Source organism: Phalacrocorax carbo, chromosome 2, assembly GCF_963921805.1.
Source record: "Phalacrocorax carbo chromosome 2, bPhaCar2.1, whole genome shotgun sequence".
Classification (NCBI taxonomy): domain Eukaryota; kingdom Metazoa; phylum Chordata; class Aves; order Suliformes; family Phalacrocoracidae; genus Phalacrocorax; species Phalacrocorax carbo.
The window spans coordinates 53,189,639-53,212,929 of record NC_087514.1 but is presented as its reverse complement, the minus strand read 5'-3'; the positions used below and the strand labels follow the sequence as shown (position 1 = coordinate 53,212,929).

Below are 23,291 nucleotides of genomic sequence, written 5' to 3'. Positions count from 1 at the left end.
CTCCTTTGCGGTGATTTTGTGTTGCACTTCCTTCCCTGAGACATGCTAACCCCTATATCTCTGTTGTATGTGACCAGCTTATCGATAAATATATACTTCTTTGTCTGTAGTGACTATTGACATAATCAAGGGACCTCTCTAGTTGTAAATGGAGAAGTAATATTAAGAGGACTTTGTGCTGGACAGAAATACTGCATTTGAGGAGATTCATGCTATTTGAACCAAGAGGCTGCTGTTTAATATAGCTACTCTTTTCCTTTTGTTAAGGTGGCAGCTGCGCAGTCACAGATTTTTACTGTTTGGTTCAATCTTAATAGCTTATTTTGATTTAGTAGTATGATTTACTGTGTCACTGATTTTTGAATCATAAGTCCCCTCTTTCTATAGAAACATTCTTAAAGTTTAGGCTGAATTTAGGCAATTAGTAGACTTAGTAATATATTTTCATCCAGCTATGCATCATTTTATGAGTATATGGGCTTCTGGAGATCTTGCTAAATGTGGTTGCATTATTTTAAAATAGTCCTTTCCTATTCAACAGGTGTTAAAATTTGTACAAAGATGTCAGATATGTAGGCGGTTTATCCGAAAGATGTGCTTAGTTTTCCACAGACCTCTAACTGTTGTGCAAAGGGAAAATAGTGACTGCTAATGTTTACATACAACTTGATCTAATTCCAGATGCTAATTTAGGGCAGTGTTGCTTCTCACCTTGTTGAAAGGAAACATTTCTAGCCTAAGTTTTTGATACTGCCATAGAAGATGACCATTAGGCATGGTATACAATGTAAACTTGAGCATTAGCTATCAGGAGACAGGTTGGTGAACGCCAGATTTGACTGCCTCTATGTGAGCTAGTTCTGTAGGCTCCCTTTATAGTCAGTGGAGAGAAATAAGCACTTTCACTGTATGATTCATCTCACCCCCAGATGGATGGCTAAATTTGGAAGATGAATTCCACCTGAAGTCCATTACTGAATATAAATGTCATTAGTTTAAACTAGGAAATTATTTAAAAGGACACTAGCTTGACTGGCACAGCAACTGAGTAGCAGTCGTTTGTTTTCTTCCATGAATTAGGATTCAGATATTTAAAATCATCACTCTGTAGCCTGTTCCATTTTTTGTGTCATTTGAAGCTGCTCTGCTTTTATGGCAGATTTGAAACTTAACAAGTAGGGTATATTCACTTTGCCTGATTTCTAAGCATCTAGCTCTGCAAGGCTATCTGGCTTGTCTTGTTGCCAACTGGTTTGATTTGGGGGGAGGGGGGGAAGGGGAGGGATGATGACAGGGATTAGTGTAATGAGAAGACCATATAATACATATGAAGGGCATATAACACAATTTTCTTTCTGTTAAATGTTAGGGATGAAAAAAAAAATTAAAATATTTACATGTCCTTAAAATCAGTGCTGCTCTAGAGAAGCCTATATCTCTCCACTGATTGTACAGGAAGCCTGTGTGAGGTGATCCAGCCTTCAAATTTTCAGGACCAAAAGGTATGCAGTGCAGATACCTTCCTTAATTTTTGTTTCTGTTTGTCTGGAGCAGACACTTGGAATGGCTGGTATCCTTTTTAAGTACTTTTTATGCTGTGCCATGGTCGCTCACTTTGCCATGCTTGAAAACTCTTCATTTCCACCCCCTCCCCCTTCTTTTTTCCTGTCAGAAGTCTTGATTTCTGTCTGGGAACTCTGCTTTTTATGTCATAATTTGTGGCAACTTTATCTTCTTTATCACACCGATCGCATCCTGTCATCAGACTCCATCCTTATACTTGAACCAAAAATAAGAAGTTATTACAATCTCATTGCTATTGTACCACTTCTATTTTTCTATCCTATTAATTGTACTTATGTTCAGTTATATATCAAAGGCTGATGGATCTCTGTCAAGTTTGTTGGTTTGGTTTTTTTTTACCTTAAAGTGAATATTTCTTTTTATTTCCTACATCAGCCTGAATATTCTAGAAAAATAGTTTGGGATTAGAAAATAACTTGCAACAACTTTTCAGGTTAGGTATGTCATAGAAACCTGTATTCTTCAAACATTTTCCTCCACCAGATACAAACATAGGGGAAGAGGAGTTCCTCGCTAGGAGCTTAGGGGAAATCACTGGTTGGAAGCTTGGAACTGAAGGGTTATTGGGGTTTCTAACTGGGAGAACTGGGTGCTTTGAAGATATTGTATGGACTCCTTTCTTGTACTGACAAGGATGTAAAACAGTTCTCTTTAATAAAAATAGCAAAAGTCAGAAGTCACAGCTAAGACATGCTACAGGAAGATAGGAGGACAGATGAAGCACATCACCAGTCCTTCCTTAACACTAGCAGAGCATTTGTCAAAAAGGAATTGTCAGGCACTCCTAGAGAAAAAATGCCTTCCCTGTAAGAGGGGACATAAAAAGCCCAGTAGCCTCTACCACTTGGGAATGGCTGGATAATTCTCTCCATCCTTAGTCTGGCGATTTAATGCTAGGTGTTGTCTGAGCAGGAAATGCAAACCTGCAGTTTGTGTGATAAGGAGCAATCGCTGAGCTCTCCACTTGATATTGAGTAAGACTTTGCTTGGGGACAATATCCCTTCTTCACGTTGAGTTACAACCAGTATTTGGTAGAAAGATGAAGTGCTACCTACTCCTTCCCTGTAGACTGTTCCAAGGACATTATTCCCTTCTGGTTTTTCCTTTTTTCTTACTGTGTGTTTGGGGTTTAGTGCTGTATTGTGGAGATCTTACCTGTCTTTAGACCAGTCACCAGTGAACCATGCCACTCCTGGTGGCTGAAGGTACAGGTGTTTATGTCTACTGATACCGCTCAGCCTCGGGGTTATCACTCCTGGTATCATTCTTTGTGAGTGGCAGTGGATTCTGGCAGTGAGCAGTCCACAAATTGCTCCAAACAGCAGAACCTGTTTTTCAGCAGATTCATTTTGTGTTTAGTCTAGAAGACAGTGTTTAAAAATATGCAAAATCGATTCTTAAAGCTAACCTGTGGGATGATAGCATTATATTGCTTCTTGCTTGAAAGATGACATTTAGAAGCATTAAACTGGTGAGGACTTAAGGCATTTTTTTTTTAAGTTTAGAAGATTTGAGGCTTAGCAAAAAAAAATCCTATTTCTACTGGATAAGAAACACCTCTAACTTTGTCTCAGAGCCTCCTATTTAAGCTTATGAGAAGTGAAAAAAATATGAGATTTTATGTATTTTATAAACCATTGGTTTAGATCAGTATGAGAAGAACCAGAACACTGAAATTAATAAGAAAACCACATAAAAGGACTTAAAATACCTTTCCGCCACCCTCCAGGAGAGACATAGAACAAAGCTTTCTTCATTTTCTCTTGTTTTATGGGAAGACGATAAAATAGAATTATTTAAAATGTTTGAAAACAAATTTTAAAAATACAATAAATACTTGATTTTATTGACATTTTTAGCTGGAGCTTGTAAAATCTGCAGCAAGGTACATATTTCAGCTCTTTTAAGCATGCTGCTTATTTCTGAAGATAAGCAAGCTCTGCCACTGCAATGTTTCTGTCTTAGGCAGTATTAATTCTTTTTAAATACTGTTAATTTGTTGTTTCCTTCATCATTACTCATAACTTAAATCCTTCTGACCTGTGACCAGAATTTAAATAACTCATGGAAGTTACCGGGGAGTAAGTTTCTTGACGTGCACACTTCTACTGAATCCCTAATATCTTTCCCCCACCTTTCAGTGTTTCTACCTTTAATATTTAATTAAAATGGAAATTGTCCTTCCTTCTGGCAGTACTTGTGGAGTCAAAAGAGTATTGCTAAAAGCTCTGCTTGCTTGTTAGGAACAAGAAAATTTGCTGCTAAACAGTAGTTATTTAGCCTGAAGAGAATTTTTAAATACACATTGTGCCCCCCGAAAACAAGGCAACAGAATGATTGAGAACACAAAATGGCCAAGGCATTTTACTTACCTATTAAGAAGAGCATTATCTGAATCTATCAATAAAAACTGAAGGATGTCTTTTTGCTGTGGTGTACCCTGTTGTAGGTTAATGGTATTAGTCTACATGAAATATGCCCAAACTATCTTCTATTGCTCTTTTCTTTGGTTTTTTTTTTGATTACTAATATTCTGTTTCTTTTCTGAAGAGAACTCATAGCACTGTAATTGTTGCCCTAGTATCTCTTCATTATCCTCTTGACACCCTTCTCTCATCTATTCCTGTTTTATTTACTGTCCTCTAGAGTGGCTAACTTATTGAAGTTATCAGTTGTGTTCACTTTCCACATCTTCAGAAAGCAGTGACTGATAATGTATTATTCTACATGCTGCTGGCTAGTTCACGCTTGGATTGTGTTGCCTGCATGGTAGGCAGTAATTTGAGCTGGAGAATGTTAAATTAGAGGGAAGGCCATTGCCTAATATGGAAAATGTTTTAAAAAGATCAACAGAAAACTGATGTCATCTTTAATGGATCCTTAGAAGGTGTCTGAAGACTTCACAATTTTTTTGAGCTGTATTTTGATAAACCTCCCCATCACAAGACATGCTGAGGTGGTTCTCCTTTATTTCACTCCATCGAATAAGAACACCCTCAGGAAAAGTTTGTCTTTTCTTTGACATCTTTTTCAGAAATGCTTCTATGAACTGTGTCTAAAGCCCTTTCAACAGTTTTAAGTGGTAGAGGAAAAATCAGCAGATGAGTCTAGAGGAAAACCAACAAGGAATGAGAAGTGAACACTATGTGGTTTTCCATTGCATGCCATCATTGCAGGCTTGGTATGCTCCATACATGTCACTCTAATTGCTAGTCTGGAGCTGGGAAGAGTTGAGCATTTTGATTCCTCAGGCAAATGAAACAACATGAATGTGAGGGAAAGTGGTTTTGAAAGCAAAGGATTAAAATTTTTTTTTGGTAGCAGGCTCACAAAATCACTAGCAAAATGCCCACATTTGGAATAAAATTTTTGAAGGTAGAGGATACACCTACTTTACAGGAGCCAACCGTGGCCTAGGGTAAGTGACTGTAAGCTACAAATGAGCCTCCCGAGACGAGGGGAAAGTGGGTGCTTTCCTTCTGAGGTGTGCTTGCTGATATGCAGCAGAAATGTCTTGCTTCTGCAGAAGCAGATGAGCTTGAAAGGTAGAGTTGCTGTGTGGCTGAGCTCTGTGCACGTTGCAAAACGTAATGCCAGGTGGTCGTAGGGTAGATGATGAACGGGGCAATGGAGTATTGGAGAGAAGTGTAAGAAGCCCTGCATAGGGTACTGGTGAGGCGTCTGCTGCGTCTTGTTGCCTGTTTTCAGATGAGCGACACTTTTGGGTTTTTTTTCCCTCCAAATTTATCTTGCAGCTCTATGATTGGAGTAATCAGGATTAGTTGAGAGTCATGCCTGTTTAATACAGCAAAATATATTATTGTACTTCTAGGAAGAAGGATGTGGGCCATGCTTTCAGGATGTGGAAATTTCTGTTCGAAGGCAGTACTGAAAAAGACCTGAGAATCATAAGGGACAGTGGCTGCTGCCAGAATAAATGCTGGAGTCTCAAACGGGCCCGTGTAAACATCATCAAGTTCAACAAGGTCAAGTGCAAGGTCCTGCACCTGGGTCAGGGCAATTCCCAGTATCAGTACAGATCTGGGTATGAGTGGACTGAGAGCAGCCCTGTAGGGAAGGACTTGGGGGTACTGGTGGATGAAAAGCTGGACCTGAGACAGCAATGTGCGCTTGCTGGCCCTATCACCAACTTTATCCTGGGCCACATCAAAAGAAGCATGTTGAGGGAGGTGATCCTTTCCATCTGCTGTGTTCTTGAGAGAGCCCACTTGGAGTGCTGTGTCCAGCTCTGGGGTCCCCAGTACAAGAGAGACATGGACATGTTAGAGCAGGTCCAGAGGAGGGCCACAAAAATGGTCAGAGGGGTGGAACACCTCTCCTTTGAAGAAAGGCTGAGAGTGTTGGGGTGGTTCAGCCTGGAGAAGAGAAGGCTCCAGGGAGACCTTATTGTGGCCTGTCAATATTTAAAGGGAGCTTATAAGAAAGATGGAGACTTTTTAGCAGGGCCTCTTGTGACAGGACAAGGGGTAATGGTTTTAAACTGAAAGAAGGTAGATTTACATTAGATACAAGGAAGGTAATTTTTTACAGCGAGGGTGGTGAAACCCTGGAACATGTTACCCACAGAAGCTGTGGATTATACATCACTGGAAGTGTTCAAGGTCAGGTTGGATGGGACTTCTAGCAACCTGATCAGTGAAAGAGGTCCCTGCCCATGGCCATGGGGGCTGGACCAAGATGATCTTTAAAGGTTCCTTCCAACCCAAACAATTCTGTCATTCTATGAAAGAAGGGTTAAGAAATACACCTTACCTGGGATATTATGACTGTTCCTGGTGATCTCAGTTAATGGGAGGCACAGAAAAAAATGGGCAACCTTGGAGGAAACGAGGTGGTTGAAGTGACTGGAAGACCAATTACTAGACTGGAGTTTAGTGGGACTGCATCTGTCTTGCCAAGGGGAAGGTTAAAGAGAGCTGTGATTGACTTAGGTACAGAGGGGACAGAAGTGGTGTGTTGGTAGGGCTCCAAGGCAAAGGTGTAACGAGATTGCTGGCAGGATGTTGGCGTTAAATTCAGATGGGACGTGAGGCATGTACTTTTCGTGGTTGATTGTGTTTAAAATTTAGGACTTGTCCAGTGTGGGTGGACTTTCCATAACAGGTCACTTGGAATGAATTTGAGCATGTGCATACATTCAAAATGATAAAGAGAAACTCATTCAGGGCAGCCCTATGGCCTCTATTGTGCAAGACGGCTGACAAGCTAGTTAACATAATTTTTCCTTCCTGCCTATGAACACCATTATATCTGTCAGTATAGAAAGCAATATAACAGCAGTAATGATAGTTATTAGGGTAATAATTCTTGTTTAGTTAAAAAATCATCCAGCTATTCCCTTTTAATAAGGTTATTATTTAGCAGGTGTCATCTTACTTTTTTTTGTTTAATTTTTAATTTCTTTGCAATTTAATTGTACTTTCACTCGGTTTTTATGTACAAAGGAAAACAAGCTATTGAATCATGAAGAACAGTGTACATGTGTGGTTGTAATTGTTTATACATACTTTTACTTTTTGTTTTAGTCAAAGGTTGATATTTTCCAGCTGGCTTCTTGAAATTCCTGTTGTTCAGCAGAGAACTAATTGATGAAGGAGATCTGGGTATGTGGCCCTCAGATGAATGAGTGGCAACATTTTGCCAGTAATTGAACTTAAATACTTTAATTACTGATTTTTGTTAACATGCTAATCATGTCAATTATATTCGGATAAAATAGCTTGAGAATAAGGGGGAATTTGGTTTCAACTTAGGGTGACATTTGGCAAACAGTAGCTGGGAAAGTTCATCTCTACAAAGCAGGTATGTGCAAGTGTAAAGTAACAGTTTGTCAAACACGTACCAAATTAATTGAAGTTCCATGAGACTCCCTAACAGTGTTCCTGTGCTATAATTTGGGTGGATATAACAGTTGCTTCTTATAGAGTCTTTTTTTTTAATTCATATTTTAAGTTACTGTTACTGTTCCTTTCTTTATATTTCTAAGTTGACTAACAGAGACCAAATGAAGTTGCAGCTGGATTCTTGCTGGTATAGAATTCTTCTGTCATCTTAAAATGTAACTGGTACTTCAGCCATATGCCCAGTTGGGAAGATGAAAAATACTATAAATTCATATGAGTTTTAGTGTCTCTGAATTTCTGGGAGCTTGCAAATTTTGTAGTCCATTTTTCCAAATGTAGTTTGTAGTTGAACTTTGAAAGAAATGACTTCTTAAATTTTCATAGAATTCTTCAGAACAAAAGTGCTGCAAATTCTTGTACCATGTAAGTTTTACTTCACTTCTGTAATGCAGACATCCCCTGGGAAAGCAGTTGCATGCTTCCTGCTGAGAGATCCAGAAAACAGAACATTGGTTTACTTTAGTAAACTATATTGAAAAGTTGCTTTTTAAATAATTCAGAGGCATCTTTTTCAGAAATAATATACTTAAATAGAGAACTGAATGTATAAAAAGGTTCTGTGATACCAGGCATACTTTTTGTTGTTTTCCAGACGGGATTCAAAGAAAAAAAAAATCTTTCTATTTATAAATAATTTCCTAAATCCTTTATGAAATAGGCTAGACATCTTTGACAGAGTATGACATGCATCATATTGTAATCTGAAACAATCTTTTGGCCAGACTTCTTGAATATATCAGGCTTTAAATTGTTAAGATAATTGTAATTATTTACAAATTAATAAAAATAGCTATTACACTGAAAAAAAAAGCTGAATTGTCCTTTTCTGCTTCCATTAATTTGCTGACTATGTACTTTAAAGTTCAAGACAATGGAGCAGCAGTAATGCTGCTAGTAATGCTGTCTAGACAATATATTGGTTGTTTTGTCTGTGGTATCATCTGTTGTCAGAGAAAATGTCTTTGTGTAGTAAAGGCTTGACATTGTATGGCTAGACATTGTAAGTCTAAATTCTAAAAAAGGTCTCATGTATATGTATGATGTATTTCAGCACATAAAATTGCTTTTGCAATTCTGATATTTTAGTTAATCTCTCCCTTGTGCTCTTGACTGCTGGAGTAAAGACAATTAATTCACCAGTGTTGTGTACCCATTTTGCATCATCTGCCTTAGGTTTGTCAGCAGGTTTTTTGCTGGATGTACAAAAAAACCTACAATTTTTTTTCTACTCTTTCTGGATATGAACAATATACTTGAAAACCCACTGAAAATTCAGCATGGATCCTGAAAACAAACTTCCTTAAAACAGAAGTTCTACTTAGCAATTGGTACATTTTTTAACATGAACTTTAAACATTTAAATCTGATAAATATTTTCTGTGCTGTGGAAGCTAGAAGTGGCTCCCTGTGGCTGGTGCCCCCACCTAGAGTATCCCCAGCTAGGCTTTGTGCCTACTTTTGTGGGTAGGGTGTTGGGTAATTTTTGTTTTTTTCCACCCGGCATCTTCTTTCTTTCATGCTTTCTGTTCTGTTGTGCACAAGGTAGGCAGCTTCCAGCTGAACAGAGATTGCCCCTATGAGCAACTGGAAGACAAGGAGGTCGATGATGGAAGTGTGCTGCCTCAGATGCTTCAACAGCTTCAACAAGGAAGCCTTGCTGAGGTGTATCAGACTAAACGTCAGGCCACTACAGTTGCAGTTGGAAGATCTCAGTCAAGGTCTTGGCTGTGATGCTTGCCTCCTGTGGGCTTTCAGAAGCCTTGTCTAGAACAGAAAGTTACAATGTTTAAATCTACATCATTATAGTAATAACTATTTTTATTTTCTTAGATTATATTATTCTGACTTAAACCAGGAAGTATAAAACAATTCCAGTAAAGACATACGTATATGGGAATGCAAATCCTGTGCAGATGTTGCATCAACATAGCTACGTTAGTTTAAATTAATAAGCCACGTCATGCCTCTAGGATTCTTCTGGTGTAGCTGCGTCCTTAGTGTCCAACTGACTGTGCACTTTCTGAGCTATAGATTGGTGAGGGTTGGGGAAGTCTCAGTCTATGCTCATCCTGTACCTCGCATCTTCCAAGGCATCTGCTGCTGGTCCTTCTGCAAAGAGAAAACCTTATTTGTTGTCCAAATCCGTGCCCAGGCTGATGGTGAAGGCGAAGCTCCTGGATAGAAGCAGAGGCCACTGTTGAAGTCAGTATACTGAACTACATCTTCTTTGATTAGAATTGTCTTCAAAATTACAGTAGCCTTGCTTTCTTCCCCCTCTAGTCTGTCTTCCCTGAACCTTACTAGTTTGTTTGGAAACCCCACCTTTTCTTGCTATGCTTGCATATAACATCTGGTCAAAGGAAGCCTACAGTGTCACAGAGAGTGTAGACAAAACTCTGATTATAAATAAACACAATTTTATAAGTGTGTATTTTGCAGAGCCAGCCATGTGTCATCCCTGACATGATAATTTTTTCCAATATGCTCCTGCAGCCTTTGCCTGTCTTTCATTTTAAAGACCGCCTCTGCAGATTCAGCTGTCCCAATACACAGTGAGTGGGAGGAGATCCTATGTTTGGTCCAGATAGAAGGAAGATGTGACTGAGAGGGAAAACTGAAGAGTGCTCGCGTCTCTCTTGACTTTGCCTCACTGATAATCCTTAATTCCACTTTATTTATTAGAACTTATTGTTGCAGTAATTAATTTTTCCTTCAACTTTGTAACCTGGCATCCAGTGGGACCTTGCAGTTGCATGGTGGGGCCTGGTGTGCATTGGGATGAGGGTTGTACGGCCTGCTGGGGCAGCTGTCTCCTACCTGTTAGTTCCAACAAAGACAGTAGATATTTCTTCAGGAGAGAAGCCTTTGTCTGAGACCATTCAAACTGGAGGATTGGAATTCCTCAGTCTCCTTCATAGATATTGTGCCCAAAGGCTGATACTTCTGAGCAAGTCTCCCATGTCTAAGTCATTCAAACCTCAGAGGAAGCCCACTTCCATCAAACTTCATGTCTTCCATTCCAAAAAAAGGGTCAAGAAATCATGGAATGATATGAAAGTTTGAGAGACCTGATTCTTTTTTACACAATTCCTGATTATCAAAATTTTCCAGGTAGTGTTTTGAGATCTTGTATTCCCTCAGAGCACAGTCATTGTAGTGATCTTGTCAGCCAGGTAACTAGTTCCTCCAGTAGAAGTATCAGTCTCAATCATTAATTTAATGCAAATTTACAGTCTGATTTCTTTAAAAAGCATGAGCTAGAACAGAAATATGTAGCATTTCAAACAGCTTTTAACCCTGAAATACAAAATGCCCAACTGGATAAGCAATTTTATACTAATTGTTTTCTCTCTCTGTGCAGCATCCTCTGTTTGCTACACTGGTTTTGCTAGCTGTAGCTTTATTAGCAAACAAGCTGGGATTTGTTCTGCTTCTATGAAATCTATGGAAATGCTATGAAAAGCATTACCACAGCAGATGCAGAATTTTTCCTTGAATATGTTTGTATGGTCATATTGAACGCAGGATTTTGTCTTTAGAAACATTAGGATCAAAAATTTCAGATTGCGTTAGTCAGTAATGAAGACAATGTTTCTTTGTTTCTTTACTTTTTAGTGTATGGGCAACCTAAAGTCTAGTAGTGCTGTTTTAGAGTTATTTGTCTGGATGGAACTGCACGTAGATATGTGGTAAACATTGACATTCTAGTAACCTAAATCCTTGCTTCAGTGTCTTTTTTTTTTTTTTAATGCGTCTTCCTTTATCTTCACTTTTTGGTCCTTATTAGATCATTAATTACAAGGTCATGTCAGTTGCACTTTAAATGCATAATGATACAGACTGTCTAAGGTCTCGTTATGCTAATGTTATTGCTAATTATAAAACTGAATCCAGTAGAACATCATTCTTTGAAATGCCATGGGTTTTTCATAGTAAAATAAGCAAACGTTGCAATTTGACAGCTTGTAAAAATATAAATTATATCACATGATAAAAATGGCATAATTTTGAAAAATCACTTATCCTCTGCAAAGAACACACGTGTTCTTCAGTGTATTTTCCTTTACAAACATGGTGGATTGCCTTGTACACAAAAAAAGCAGCTCACTCATATTTTCATACCAAAGCAGTGACCTCTGAAAGGTGAAGTGAATTAGTTGGATGTTATAATATTGGCCAAAGGGGTTTTTAGCCTCTTTTCTGGTTGTCTTTGTTCCTTTCAGTCTATGTCACTTCTAATAAATGAGTTTTCGATACCACCAGCTGAAACCACCTGTTTGGCGGATGCTCTGTTGTTTGCCTAGTATATGAAAAGCCAGTATAAGTTGCATGTCTCCAGTGACATATGGAGTCAGCTCTGCACATGTTTGAGCAAACAGTCAGCTGTCAGCTAATGGATCCATTAGTGAACTTTCCGCAGAATATCCTGTCTTCATCATTGCATGAAATTTTAATAACTTTAAATCATTGCTTTAGTTGAAAGTTAAGAGGATCTTTTTGTAAGACATTTGTTTTACTTTTGAGAAATGAAGGTGCTTCTTTTCTGAACAGAAACAATTTTTTTCTAACACTGTGAAGATGGAGTAGAAGTGGAAATATTCAATAGAATTTTTTGTCTTCAGTAGCATTTTGTGAACCTCAAAATTCTTTTTTTTATGTTAGGTAGCATGGGGTGGTTGTTTTTGGTTTGGGGTGGGGTTTTGTTTGTTTTTTTTAAGGCAGGAGGATATTTGCAGTCTTGCTTTATCCTTCTGGAAAGAGATTTGACTTGCTTGCTCTTCTAACTTGTATCTTCATTGTGAAAAATTACTTGTGTGATCTTTTAGGCTGTATGAACAATTTCAGTAATCAAAAGGAATGGGAAAAAGAAATGTTGCAGTCCACCCTTCCCCATAGTGATTTTTGTTTTGCCTTACCTCTTGCATTAGTTCTTGTACAGGTATAGTACACGGTTTATTCTAGAGGTTGAAAAGAGAACAACTCCCTAGAGTGTCTTTCCCTTTGCAGCATGTCAGAATGGCTCCATGCGGCTGTCCTTCACAGCCTTACGTCATGCTGAAGTCTCCAGAAGGCATTTAGGAAGTGCTGAATTGTAACAAGTGAGAGATCAGAAGAATAACTCCCGTTGGCCCCAAGAGGAAACTCCTCGTTTTTTCGTGGTTTTTGTTATCAAATCAGTGACAGCAAGTGAAACAAACATGAGGCTTTCCCGGCTTTTGGTCTTTGGCATTTCAGAGGCTAATCTCTGGCCCTCAAAATCTTGGTGCTGATGAGTAGAGTGGGCGGGGGCATTAATTTGGAGTTTAGAGGCATCTGCAGACTGCTTTACTTTGAGGCAGATAGCTGTAACAGATTGTCAGTTTATTCACCTGATGTGTTAAAATCACCTCTTTCAAAGAAAGCTCTAGCATCTTCCTTCACACCAGTAGGAGACCTTTCTTGAAACATACCCAAGAATCCTGTGACTCAAGGAACAACGAGTAGATAACTTCTGTAACTATCGACTGGAAGGAGCAAAGACACATGGGATGAATAAGTGGTTCCGTTGTGACACCCGCCTCTCTGGGGTGGGCGGACAAGGCTGCAGACTCCCTGAGGGAACATGTTGTCAGTATCCTAGAATATGAAGTTTCTTAAGGAAGAACTCTCTTTTTTTTTTTTTTTTTTTTTCTCCTTGGGCTGGTAGGTCATCCTTCTGAAAGGAAAGCAGAAAAAAAAACAAACCATGAAGACTTTACTGGCAACACCTTTCAACTGTTGTTGAACAAAGCTTTCCTCGTGATCTGGCACTGTTATGAAACGGAGTTGGGAAGATACGAAGGCAGTATTGACTTTCTTGGAGCTCTCTTGTTTGGCAGAGCAGTTATTAAGGGTCCTCTGTCATTCTGAGGTGTTTGTAGAGTATTAAACCACAATGAACTTTTGCCTTTTGTATGATTCTCCAAAAAGCCTGAGTCAAATTAGATGTCACTGAAATATCATTTGATGACTACTTCCTGGAGTACGCTCATTCTTCTATTGATTTTTGCAGGCATCCTGCTAACCTTCAGCAGTCCTTCCAGTAATCATTTTAGCTTCCATTTCTTCTTGAAAACATTCTAACACAGGATTGGTTTCATCTAGAAAGCAGAACAAAGCATCAGTGCTTTTAGTCGATACCTTTCCAAACATGGTTTCCTTACAGACCTGACTCCTAACCAACCCACCAAATGTGTGGGCATGCTGATGACAACCAAGAGGAGAGTATTTGTTTCAAAGAAAGACAAGCTGCTGAAGATACTCGAGTAGTTTGCTTCAGACACCGGTCTGATCTAAAATGATTTAACTAATAGGAATGGATTAGTGGTTTGTGAATAACATACCTTGGGTCAGCATTTCTTTGAATAGGTGGACTTCTACAGAGCAAAAAGGAACTTATCATCTGCATCTCTTTCTAAAAAGAGTTCAGTGCTTCAGAAAGAGAGCCATGAATTTTATGACAGAAATGTATTCCTTAAGATTTTGTTGCTGGTCAGACAAAGGGTGATGAAAACAGTTGTAAGTTATTTCAGTCACATACATTTTTAATAACAAATACAGTACCAGAATAAACAAATCCAACATTGCATACCAGCTGCTTAGGGATTTTTTTTTCTTTATCCAGTAACTTATTACAAGACTAAAGAGTAATAAGTCATTGGTTTTTTTTCCCCGTAGTGTGGGACATCATTTTTCTCTTCCTTACTACTCACTCTTGGCTTATGTTATTTTCTCTCCCCTCATTCCTGTAATTTCTTCTCATAAATATATGCACAATATTTTATAGTAAGTTCCACCTATGTTTTTGATTTTTAAAAGCTAAGAAATTTGCTTCCTTAATTTTGTTTTCTGGGTATGCAGTTATAAAAGCAGAGCTTTTAAATTTTTGTCTGTTTATTTCTGAATGTCTTTCGCTTTGAAGTGCTGATTCAATCTCTTGTTAATATCTTTAACCCCCAAAAGAAGATTACCTTAACAGTGAAGTAGGTGGGGAGGGGAGAAGCAGGGAGAGGCTGTCTCTAGAATAAATTCCAGTCTTCAGTAAGGGCTTTTCTTTGCAGACTCAATTATACCAATGGTAACTTCTTGCTGCTAACCACAGTATAAGTGCGTGAGCAGGTGATACAGGGTAGCCTTGTCACCAGCCATTTGGTCAAACCAGCAACACCATGGGCAGAATCTAGCAGTTTTACTAGAATTGGTAAATTGGCTTCTGACTTTTTTTTTCAGTCTTGAAGTCTTATCAGCCTGTTACAAGTTAACCAAATCCCAGAAGTAACAGAGGAAAATATTTACGCTTGATCATACCAATGTTGGTACCTTTCTTCTTTGGACTACTTTATTCACTTAAGTAATGTGCTGGACTTCTGAACTGCTTAACTTTCAACCAAAGGCAGGGAATCAGTGCTTATTAGCAAAGATATTTTTGCAAAGGTGATTGCACTATTATTCAGTGCTAACAGAAAACTTTGACTGCAGTTTTTTAAAGAGAATCAAAGAAATAGGCCTGAGGATAAGGCAAGAAGTCACAATAGGCAGCCACGTGGCCCAAAAAAAGTGGTGCAAGTTACAGTGTCTGTTTGCAGTGGTAGAAGAATTAAAAGGATGTGATTGGGTTTTGATTTGTATCGTGAATTAATAACTGGCTTTTCTACTGTTGATCGGAAGGCATCTTTTGTAAGGTATTTAGACACATTCTTCATGCATGTATTTGAGTCTTGCTCTATTAACACTTGTGGACAATCAATAAGTTGGCGATAATATCAGAAGTAGGAAAAAGGATGAGGTGTGCTTTTGTGATGATTTATTATTCTGTGTAAAATTCTCAGATGAGATTTGTAAAAATGCAGTTATTTGGCTTTGTCGCTGCTTGTTTCTGCAGCAGTAATTGTATGACATGATAGCATTAGGGGTGGAATTGACAGGGTGAATATTCTTAAATTTTTATGAGCAGTAAATTTTATACGGTGTTTCACAAGCTATGGGCCTTCTTTCCAGGAACTTTGATTCACGGTTCGTGAGGAAATTATAGTGTCTTTAATATTGTAATGCTTAGTTATACAGAGGGAATTAGTTTTTTCTCAGTGTGACTATAATAAGGCAGTATTTGATTAGTAAGATTTACTTTGTTCCTTATTTCTGTGTCTGATAGTTAACATGGTAAGACAGAATTGAAAAGTAAAAAAGAGTTAGACACACAATGGGAAACACTGTCCATGGAACTGTTGTAGTTATCAAAAGACCTATTTTTAATACTTTCAGACTGCTGCTGTTCATTTTTAACTGATTCATTAGAAAATGTGAAGCAGCTTATTTCCTATTTTTGTGGAGATTTCTACTTTTGAAGTTAAAGTAGCTTTTTAACACACGCACACCCAGAATACAGGAATTGTCATGCCAGACAAGTGCTACATTTAGTAGAGGCTCCCGTTTTCTTCCTGATTTGTTTCTCAGCTGGGATAAGCCAGAAAATGCCTGTTATCAGTTGTCACCACCTGATAAATGGCAGGTGGTGACTTCTTAAGACGCAGTCATTTTAATCACTGGTGACATGTCTCCTCTCTGATTACCTCCATCAGCAGTTAATAGGTGTCCCCTGGTAAACAGCTGTGCTACAGTCTGCCTTTAGTGGGAGTTGGTGGCAGTCTTGGGCCATCAGAGCTATAAATTGCCACCTGTCTAGGTGCAGTTCAGTTTCTAAACTACTGTGGATGTTGTAATTACCCTTCTAAATTTTTTTCTAATTCTAGTTAGACTCTAGAGCTTAACCCTATCCTGTGGCCGTGAATATCCCAGGTTTGTTTGTGAGATGTATTTGGGGGGCTGGCAATGGATGAAGACCTCTCTACATCTTTAAAGATTAGCTGTAATACCACCAGCAGGTCAGGACCTTACTGCACAGGTGCTTAAGAAAGAAAGCAGAAATATCCCACTCATTCTCTTCATATAATTGCTTTGGATTTGCTTTGTGTAATTGACTCTGGGTTTGTCACATCTGTTTACCCTTCCATCCTGCTATAGAAGTCTTTGGTGTCTTTTCTTCATCTTTTGCCCAATTCTCTCTTCCCCGCCTCCCCCCCTCCACTTTTTTTTCCTTCTTTACCATTTACAGGCCACAAAGGAACAGGGATGAAGAATAATCCAAATGTGTTGTTAGTATGCGATGTTGTAAGGGAAAATAATTAGGTCTCCTGTAGTCTGGGAATGGCTTAGATTTTTTTTTTCCAGAACACCTTTTCATCAGAGTTTGAAGTCTGCACGTGGTAGCAAATGCTGGGGGTTGTTTTGGTTTCCTTAAACAGTAATAAACCAGCATTTTTGGTGACCTGTGGGGAATCTTCTGTGTGAACTATCAAAAGACACAACATGGAGATGAACTCTTTTTTTCCCTCTCATTCTCACAGAAGCAGCCATGGGGTGCATTAAAAGCAAAGAAGATAAAGGTCCAGCCATGAAATACAGACCTGATAATACTCCAGAACCTGTTATTTCCCATGTCAGCCATTATGGATCAGACTCCAGCCAAGCAACACAGTCGCCGTCAATAAAGGGATCAGCAGTTAATTTTAATAGTCATTCCATGACTCCTTTTGGAGGGCCCTCAGGAATGACACCCTTTGGAGGAGCATCATCTTCATTTTCAGTTGTGCCAAGTCCATATCCTAGTACTTTAACAGGTGAGTGTTACATAAAACAGTGCTGTTGTTGTGGTGGTTGTTGTTATTATTATTAAAGCTGACAGTCATATTAAAAAAAAATACCCTTGCCACACAGAAATAAATGACAAATTTAAAATAAATTGTGTGTTAGGGACTTCTCTGATTTTCAGTATCCTTACTGCTCAGATAATAATTCAGCTTATACTCACTAGTGACTGGGGCTTCGGTGTTTTGGCTCTTGTTTTTGGGGGCTGGGTTACGATCACAACACAGAGAAATTTAAGGCTTACTAAAGGCAGTAATGGCGATAGTTGATAAAATTGTGTTAAAAGTTCTAAGCTGTTGGAGATAGATGCACATGTGATAATGGCTTTAAACTTTTGGAGAGAGGTGCAAAACGAAAAACTTCAAGTTCAGGAAATTAGTATTTTAAACTGATTCTTCAGACTTATTTGATTAGCTGTAAGTTACTTATTAATGCAACATTGAATCTGTTCATTTATAAAGCTAAACAGGATATGCAGTATATTCCGTGTGCTTTACTATATGAACATATTGAGCAGAATTCTCATTGTTGGTGGTCATATTAAAACCAAAGTTGAAAATGTAAAAACAGAATTTACCAGGTGCAGAGACTTTCCGGGCTGAGATATAAAGCCTCTGAAGATAGAACTTTTTAAAGCAACACGCACATTTGATGTTTTAAAACCACCTTTATATCAAAAATCTTAAAACTTCATTGCAAAAAATATCTATTTTGTGCACATGGCTGATTTCAGTAGTTTTGCTGGGTATTTTTGAGCTGTAATTTATTCTTTTTTTCAGAGAGAGGAAAGAATAATTTATTCTAGAATAAACTTTGCACAGACACTTCAAAAACACAGTAAATAATTCCTTATTAGCCTATTTCTAGTTTTCCCACAAACCTCTAATGTTGGCACAAGTACAGTGCTTAAATGCCATTATAGTGTCATTTAAAATCTTCTAAACACAGGAAATTTGAGATCCATGAAAACCCACTGTGACCTTGACATTAAGCAATTCAGGAAACCAAATATGAATTGGTCAGGTAACGATTACCTCATATTTCCTTTTGGGAAATTCATTAAAAACCAAATAATTAAAATTAACGTCTATCCTGTCTCAGAATTTTTGAGTCAGCTCTGAATCCTCATTTTGGATGAACATATGCAGAAATGAAATAAGGGCAGTGTTTCTTTTTATCCACTGGCTCCACTGAGGAAAGCTGATCTTGCTTATCTCCTCTGAGAACCTCTGTGTATTTCTTCTTATTAGATCTGGTTCTTTGTTCACATGGGATTCTCCAGCAGTGCATGGAGGCACTCCTGGGTATTACCAGACATGAAGGACGTAGCCCCCCGCCAGGTACCACAAATACTTCGCTGCAGAGACCAGAAGGGTCACTTGCCTGTCCCTGTTCCTGCTGGTAGTTAAGCATGTTATATGTTGGACCAGAGTCAACAGAAGAGATTTTTCATTAAAAGACAGTCTAATATCTTATGAGTGTGAATTCAGTTACCAGCAGGCAGGCTTATTTGGGTGAACGCTCCCATCATTTTGTGATCAGGTAAAATGATATTGCGTATGTAGTTATTTCTCCTCGTTTTGTAAAACCAGCCTATCTGCAAACACATGCACTTTGTAAATAAATAAATAAAATGCGCCAGCAATTGTTTGGTACATTCAGTACTGATTTTTAGATCAATCAAGTTGGCTGTTTTTGTGAACAAGTAAGATGACAAACTTCATCTGGCTGTAAGCTTTTTGTATTTGTGATGAATAAAACACTGGATCATTCTGTGGCCCTTTGTATCGCAGGAGAGCAGAATAGATGGGCTTGTCAAACAGGACATAAGTGTCAGTAGTACTTATCCAGTCCATCAGTGATGTCTGACAAGAGGATGATATGGTTGTCGTTGTGGCCTATAGTGAGGCTGAAAACAGTTGAGCCGTCCTTTACTCCTCTAGAGCAGAAAAGGAGAATAAATCCAAGTTAGCCACACTGCTTCTGTATTACACATTCTCAGTCACCAGATGCTTAGAATTCCCAGAACATTACTGAAAATCAAAACAGAAAAATGGGCCGCTGTTCTTGTCTTCCTTGAAGCTGTGTAAGCACTAGTGCTCCGTAATCCTCATGCTGAACAGGAAAGTAAACCAGTCCTAGATTAGAGATAGAAATGCTGACCTAATGAAAGGATAACCTTTAAGGGAAATGTTCTGACCTCAGATAGCTTGAACAGCTAAACTAGATCATCTTGCAGTGATTCACAAAGAAAACAGCTGCAAGAGACTTCAAAAATCAATTGTGATATCTGTTTATTTAAAACATTCTATGCTGATGCTGTTCTTAAGTATTTTATTATTCTTTGCTATGTAATAACACTTGTGAGACTAAAATGAGGTTTTATGGTAGCTAAAGTATTGAAATAAAAACTTTCCAAGGATTATATGTTAGCTTTTCCAATCCTTTCTTTAAAAATAGAGTCCACAAAATTTCATGATTACTAATAATTTTGATATTGCACAGTTTACATTTGAATCCACTACTTTGGCTAGTGCTACACTGTCTAGAGGAATTAATCTCTCTTGTTTCCATGTTAGTATCTTTCTAGATGTTGTACAGTTTGTTTCAAAGTTCTTGGAGTCTCCCAGTTCCTTTATAAGCAGTTAAAAACTTTTGTGATATTGTTACTTGAGGATATTGATTTTCTTCATCTGCTGAAAACTCTGTGGGGGTGGTTTGTTTCCATAACATTTGGTTTCTGTTTGTGTGAATATAGTATGTATCCCCACAATTTTCTTTCTCCGTGTAGCGGTTTGTGTCATCAAAGTAATGCAGTAACATAGTAACGCAGGCTAAAATTGGTAGAACTGTGTTGATTTTTAACTTAGATTAGGAACTTCTAGGGAATATTCTAATTCATTTTCAGTTCATAAATCACACTTCAAAAAAAAAACCCTCAATTACTCTAACCTCCTGTGGGGATTTTTTGTTCTGTTTTTCCTAGAGGAACTGTAAATTCATTTCCAGCTGAGGCCTGCTGAGAGACTGTAATCACAGGAAGACTCTAAATCAAATGAAAATATTTAAGTGATTAGGAGCTCTTACATCAGAAAGTGTACACTGCAAAAGAATATTAGATATAGACAATACCCGCTGTGTTATGTATTCTTCCTTTCAGATCACTGTCATGGTAATTGTAAGATCTAAAATTAGATGCAACCTGTTTCTGTTAGTGGTCTTCCATGTATATCCTGGCACATATATGTGCATGTTAGAGATGTAGTATTACACATTTAAAAATAAATTACTGCTTGGGCTATCATTAGGCTTCTTAAATGTGCATTAGACTGTGAAACAGTTTTTCTAGAGCTTATAAAGTCTTTCTGAATTGCCCGTCTGCAGTTTTCTGTTTTAACTGCATAGTTATTTATTTTTGCTTGTAGCTTGTACATTTCATGTAGCCTGTTCTCCTTTCCCTCTTTCTCTTTTAGCCAAGTTTTATAGATTAGTTCTTTTAAGTACAGAAAAAAATTTTCCTAACCTAAGTATAGGAGCCTCCCTACCATCCATCTCTCACACATGTATCCTGTTTGTGGGACATACATGTTCAGCAACGTGCCCTATACCAAAAGTAGGATGGAGAAGCAAATTCCTTAGGGTTGGAGGAGTGCAGCTGCTCGTCCTGCACATAGCTTGTTCTCTAGAGTAATACACTGATGGATCGTCTTCAGAAAGGGTCTGCTTCACTGGTGGGGAGGTATGATGGAATTAAAAAAATGATTAGTCGTAAAGCAGAGAAATGTCTTTGTCCCCAACAGAATACTTTTATTTCTGGTTCGATTCCTTGAGTAGATCTTGATGTGTAACCTCAGAAAGTTGGGGAACACATTGCTTATTTATAGCTAAGTTCAACAGGAAACTACTTGTGTAAAAATTAGTGGCTGATGTTTCACAGTTTTGGTGGTGTAGGATCTTCTAGAATTGCATTTCTTAATAAGAGGCTAGCTTAATAAAGAAGCTAGCTTTTTTTACTGCTGGTGTGTTGTGCAGGTTTCTGTAGATCAGTGCTCTAATTATTAATGCACTTCCAGTGATGTATCTAGCTGTCTTTTGTGGTGTGGAAGCTTATTTTTAGGGTGTCTGTTTATAGGCTTTCCTCTCCCTTAAGAAATGAGCTGATTATTCATCCAGATTCCAAAATGAGATGCAACCCAGAGTGTTTAGCTGCTTCCAAATTAAAATTGGTGAGTTGTTTCACAGGCAAGTCCTTAAATCAAGTATTGTTACTGCTATATCATATGGCATTTTTTTCTTTTTCCTAAGGTGGTGTTACTGTATTTGTGGCCTTATATGATTATGAAGCTAGAACTACAGATGACCTTTCATTTAAGAAAGGTGAACGGTTCCAGATAATAAATAACACGTAAGTGTTCTCATTCACAGACTTCACTTGGTGGTTGTTGGGAAAAAATAAATCCTCAACTCTTCTTGAAATCTGTGCATCCTATTTGAGTGAAGAGTAGATTGATTTCCATGCCCCCCCTCCCCGAATGCATGCAGTGTTCAACAAGCACGGGGTTAAAATACTGGCACTGGTAAGACAATAACCTTCAGGCTGAGGTCGGTTTGGATGCAGATGTGGAACTGTAGTGACTGGAGGCCCCAAGCCTCTCTTACTCAGCTGGTTGGTTGGCATCCTTCCGCTCCCTGCTCCAGTGAGGCACAGCTACCGCCTTCGGGGCAGCAGAGGTGGAGACACGTACTGTCCCATCCCAGGCTCTGTACCTTGCAGGTTCTCTCTGGTGGGTTTCCGTATCTCACGGGGAGGCGGGTGCAGCTGGCAGCACTGCACTGCAAATGTCAGAGGCAAGTGCACTGCCAGTAGGCAGGGGCATCTCGCTGTGGAAGTGCGTCTAGCTGGCCTCCACAGTAAATCTGTGCTCAGATACTTTGAGTAGTTTGATGTTCTAGTTCGATTGCAGCAGCGTTACAGTATTACAGCCTGATTTCTAGAAGTCTAGTGAAAAGGAAGTAATTTGTTCGCCTTGGAGATCTCTTTACACACAGTTCTTGGCTGCGGTGATAGTTCTAATTCATACATGTAGCAGTTTTCATTCGTCCAGTTCTCTAATTTTATTAGCTGGCTTCCTGCTGCCTTTATTGCTCACTATCAGTGTACTGGCAGAATGATCTGGGAGAGGCAGATGAAGGCTACAGAACTGGGAAGTTTATTTGCACACCTCTGCCATAAAACGTTTTGTTGTAGGTTCACATTTTGCATATATTGATAAATTCCTTTTACATTAAAAAAAACCCAAAACCCTCAACCAAACCACAAATAAAAACCCCAAATCTTTAAAATGCAAAATACAACTAAAAGGCACTCGTGGTGCTTTACAATGAAAAGAAAAATATATTTATGTGCAGCACAAACTACTTTAGATGCCTTTGTAATGAAAATAATGCGTTACCTAAATTTAACCTGCCTTTCATATGTGAGGATGTTGTAGATGCTAGGGAATGATGTATTGTTTATATGTGGAAAAGATGACTGATGTTTCATTGCAGGGAAGGAGACTGGTGGGAAGCCAGATCCATTGCTACGGGAAAAACGGGCTACATCCCAAGCAATTATGTAGCTCCTGCAGACTCCATTCAAGCAGAAGAGTAAGACATTGTATCCTGTCAATCTGTTCTTATTTAGCTATTCTACACTTTGTACCCTGTGGTGATACTATTCCTTTAATCCAGTATATGTAACATTTAAGGGTAAAGTAGGATAATACTACTAATTAAAACATAGCAGTGCTACTTGGATGATGTCAAAGGTATAATTATTACTAAGTGTGAGGTGGACACTCATGCAAATGTTTTATGCCTGCTTGCTATATGTAGGGCTAAAGCAAAAAGGATGGAGAATGTGATAATTAAGATAGGAATTTCACATAAAGCAAAAATGGAGGCTTTCTGGTTAAAGAATTCACATACCACCAACTCTAGATTTTCATCCATATTTTTGCCAAACGCTAATTCAGGATCAGCTATATCCTTGGTAGCACCTAATCTTACATTCTAAA

At 38.4% G+C, this 23,291-nt stretch overlaps 1 protein-coding gene across 3 annotated transcripts in view; it reads left to right on the top strand.

Annotated features, from left to right (window-relative positions):
* Positions 1-23,291, top strand: part of YES1 (YES proto-oncogene 1, Src family tyrosine kinase) — a 52,830-nt gene that overhangs the window by 17,616 nt on the left and 11,923 nt on the right. For 2 of the 3 annotated variants that reach the window (XM_064442919.1, XM_064442920.1), the window contains 3 exons: positions 16,932-17,204; positions 21,538-21,637; positions 22,783-22,881. In XM_064442919.1, the coding sequence (XP_064298989.1) occupies positions 16,940-17,204; positions 21,538-21,637; positions 22,783-22,881 (464 nt within the window). In that variant the 5' untranslated portion in view covers positions 16,932-16,939. Of the gene's footprint in view, positions 1-9,599; positions 9,712-16,931; positions 17,205-21,537; positions 21,638-22,782; positions 22,882-23,291 lie in introns of all 3 variants that reach the window. The other variant, XM_064442921.1, reaches the window with a different exon arrangement.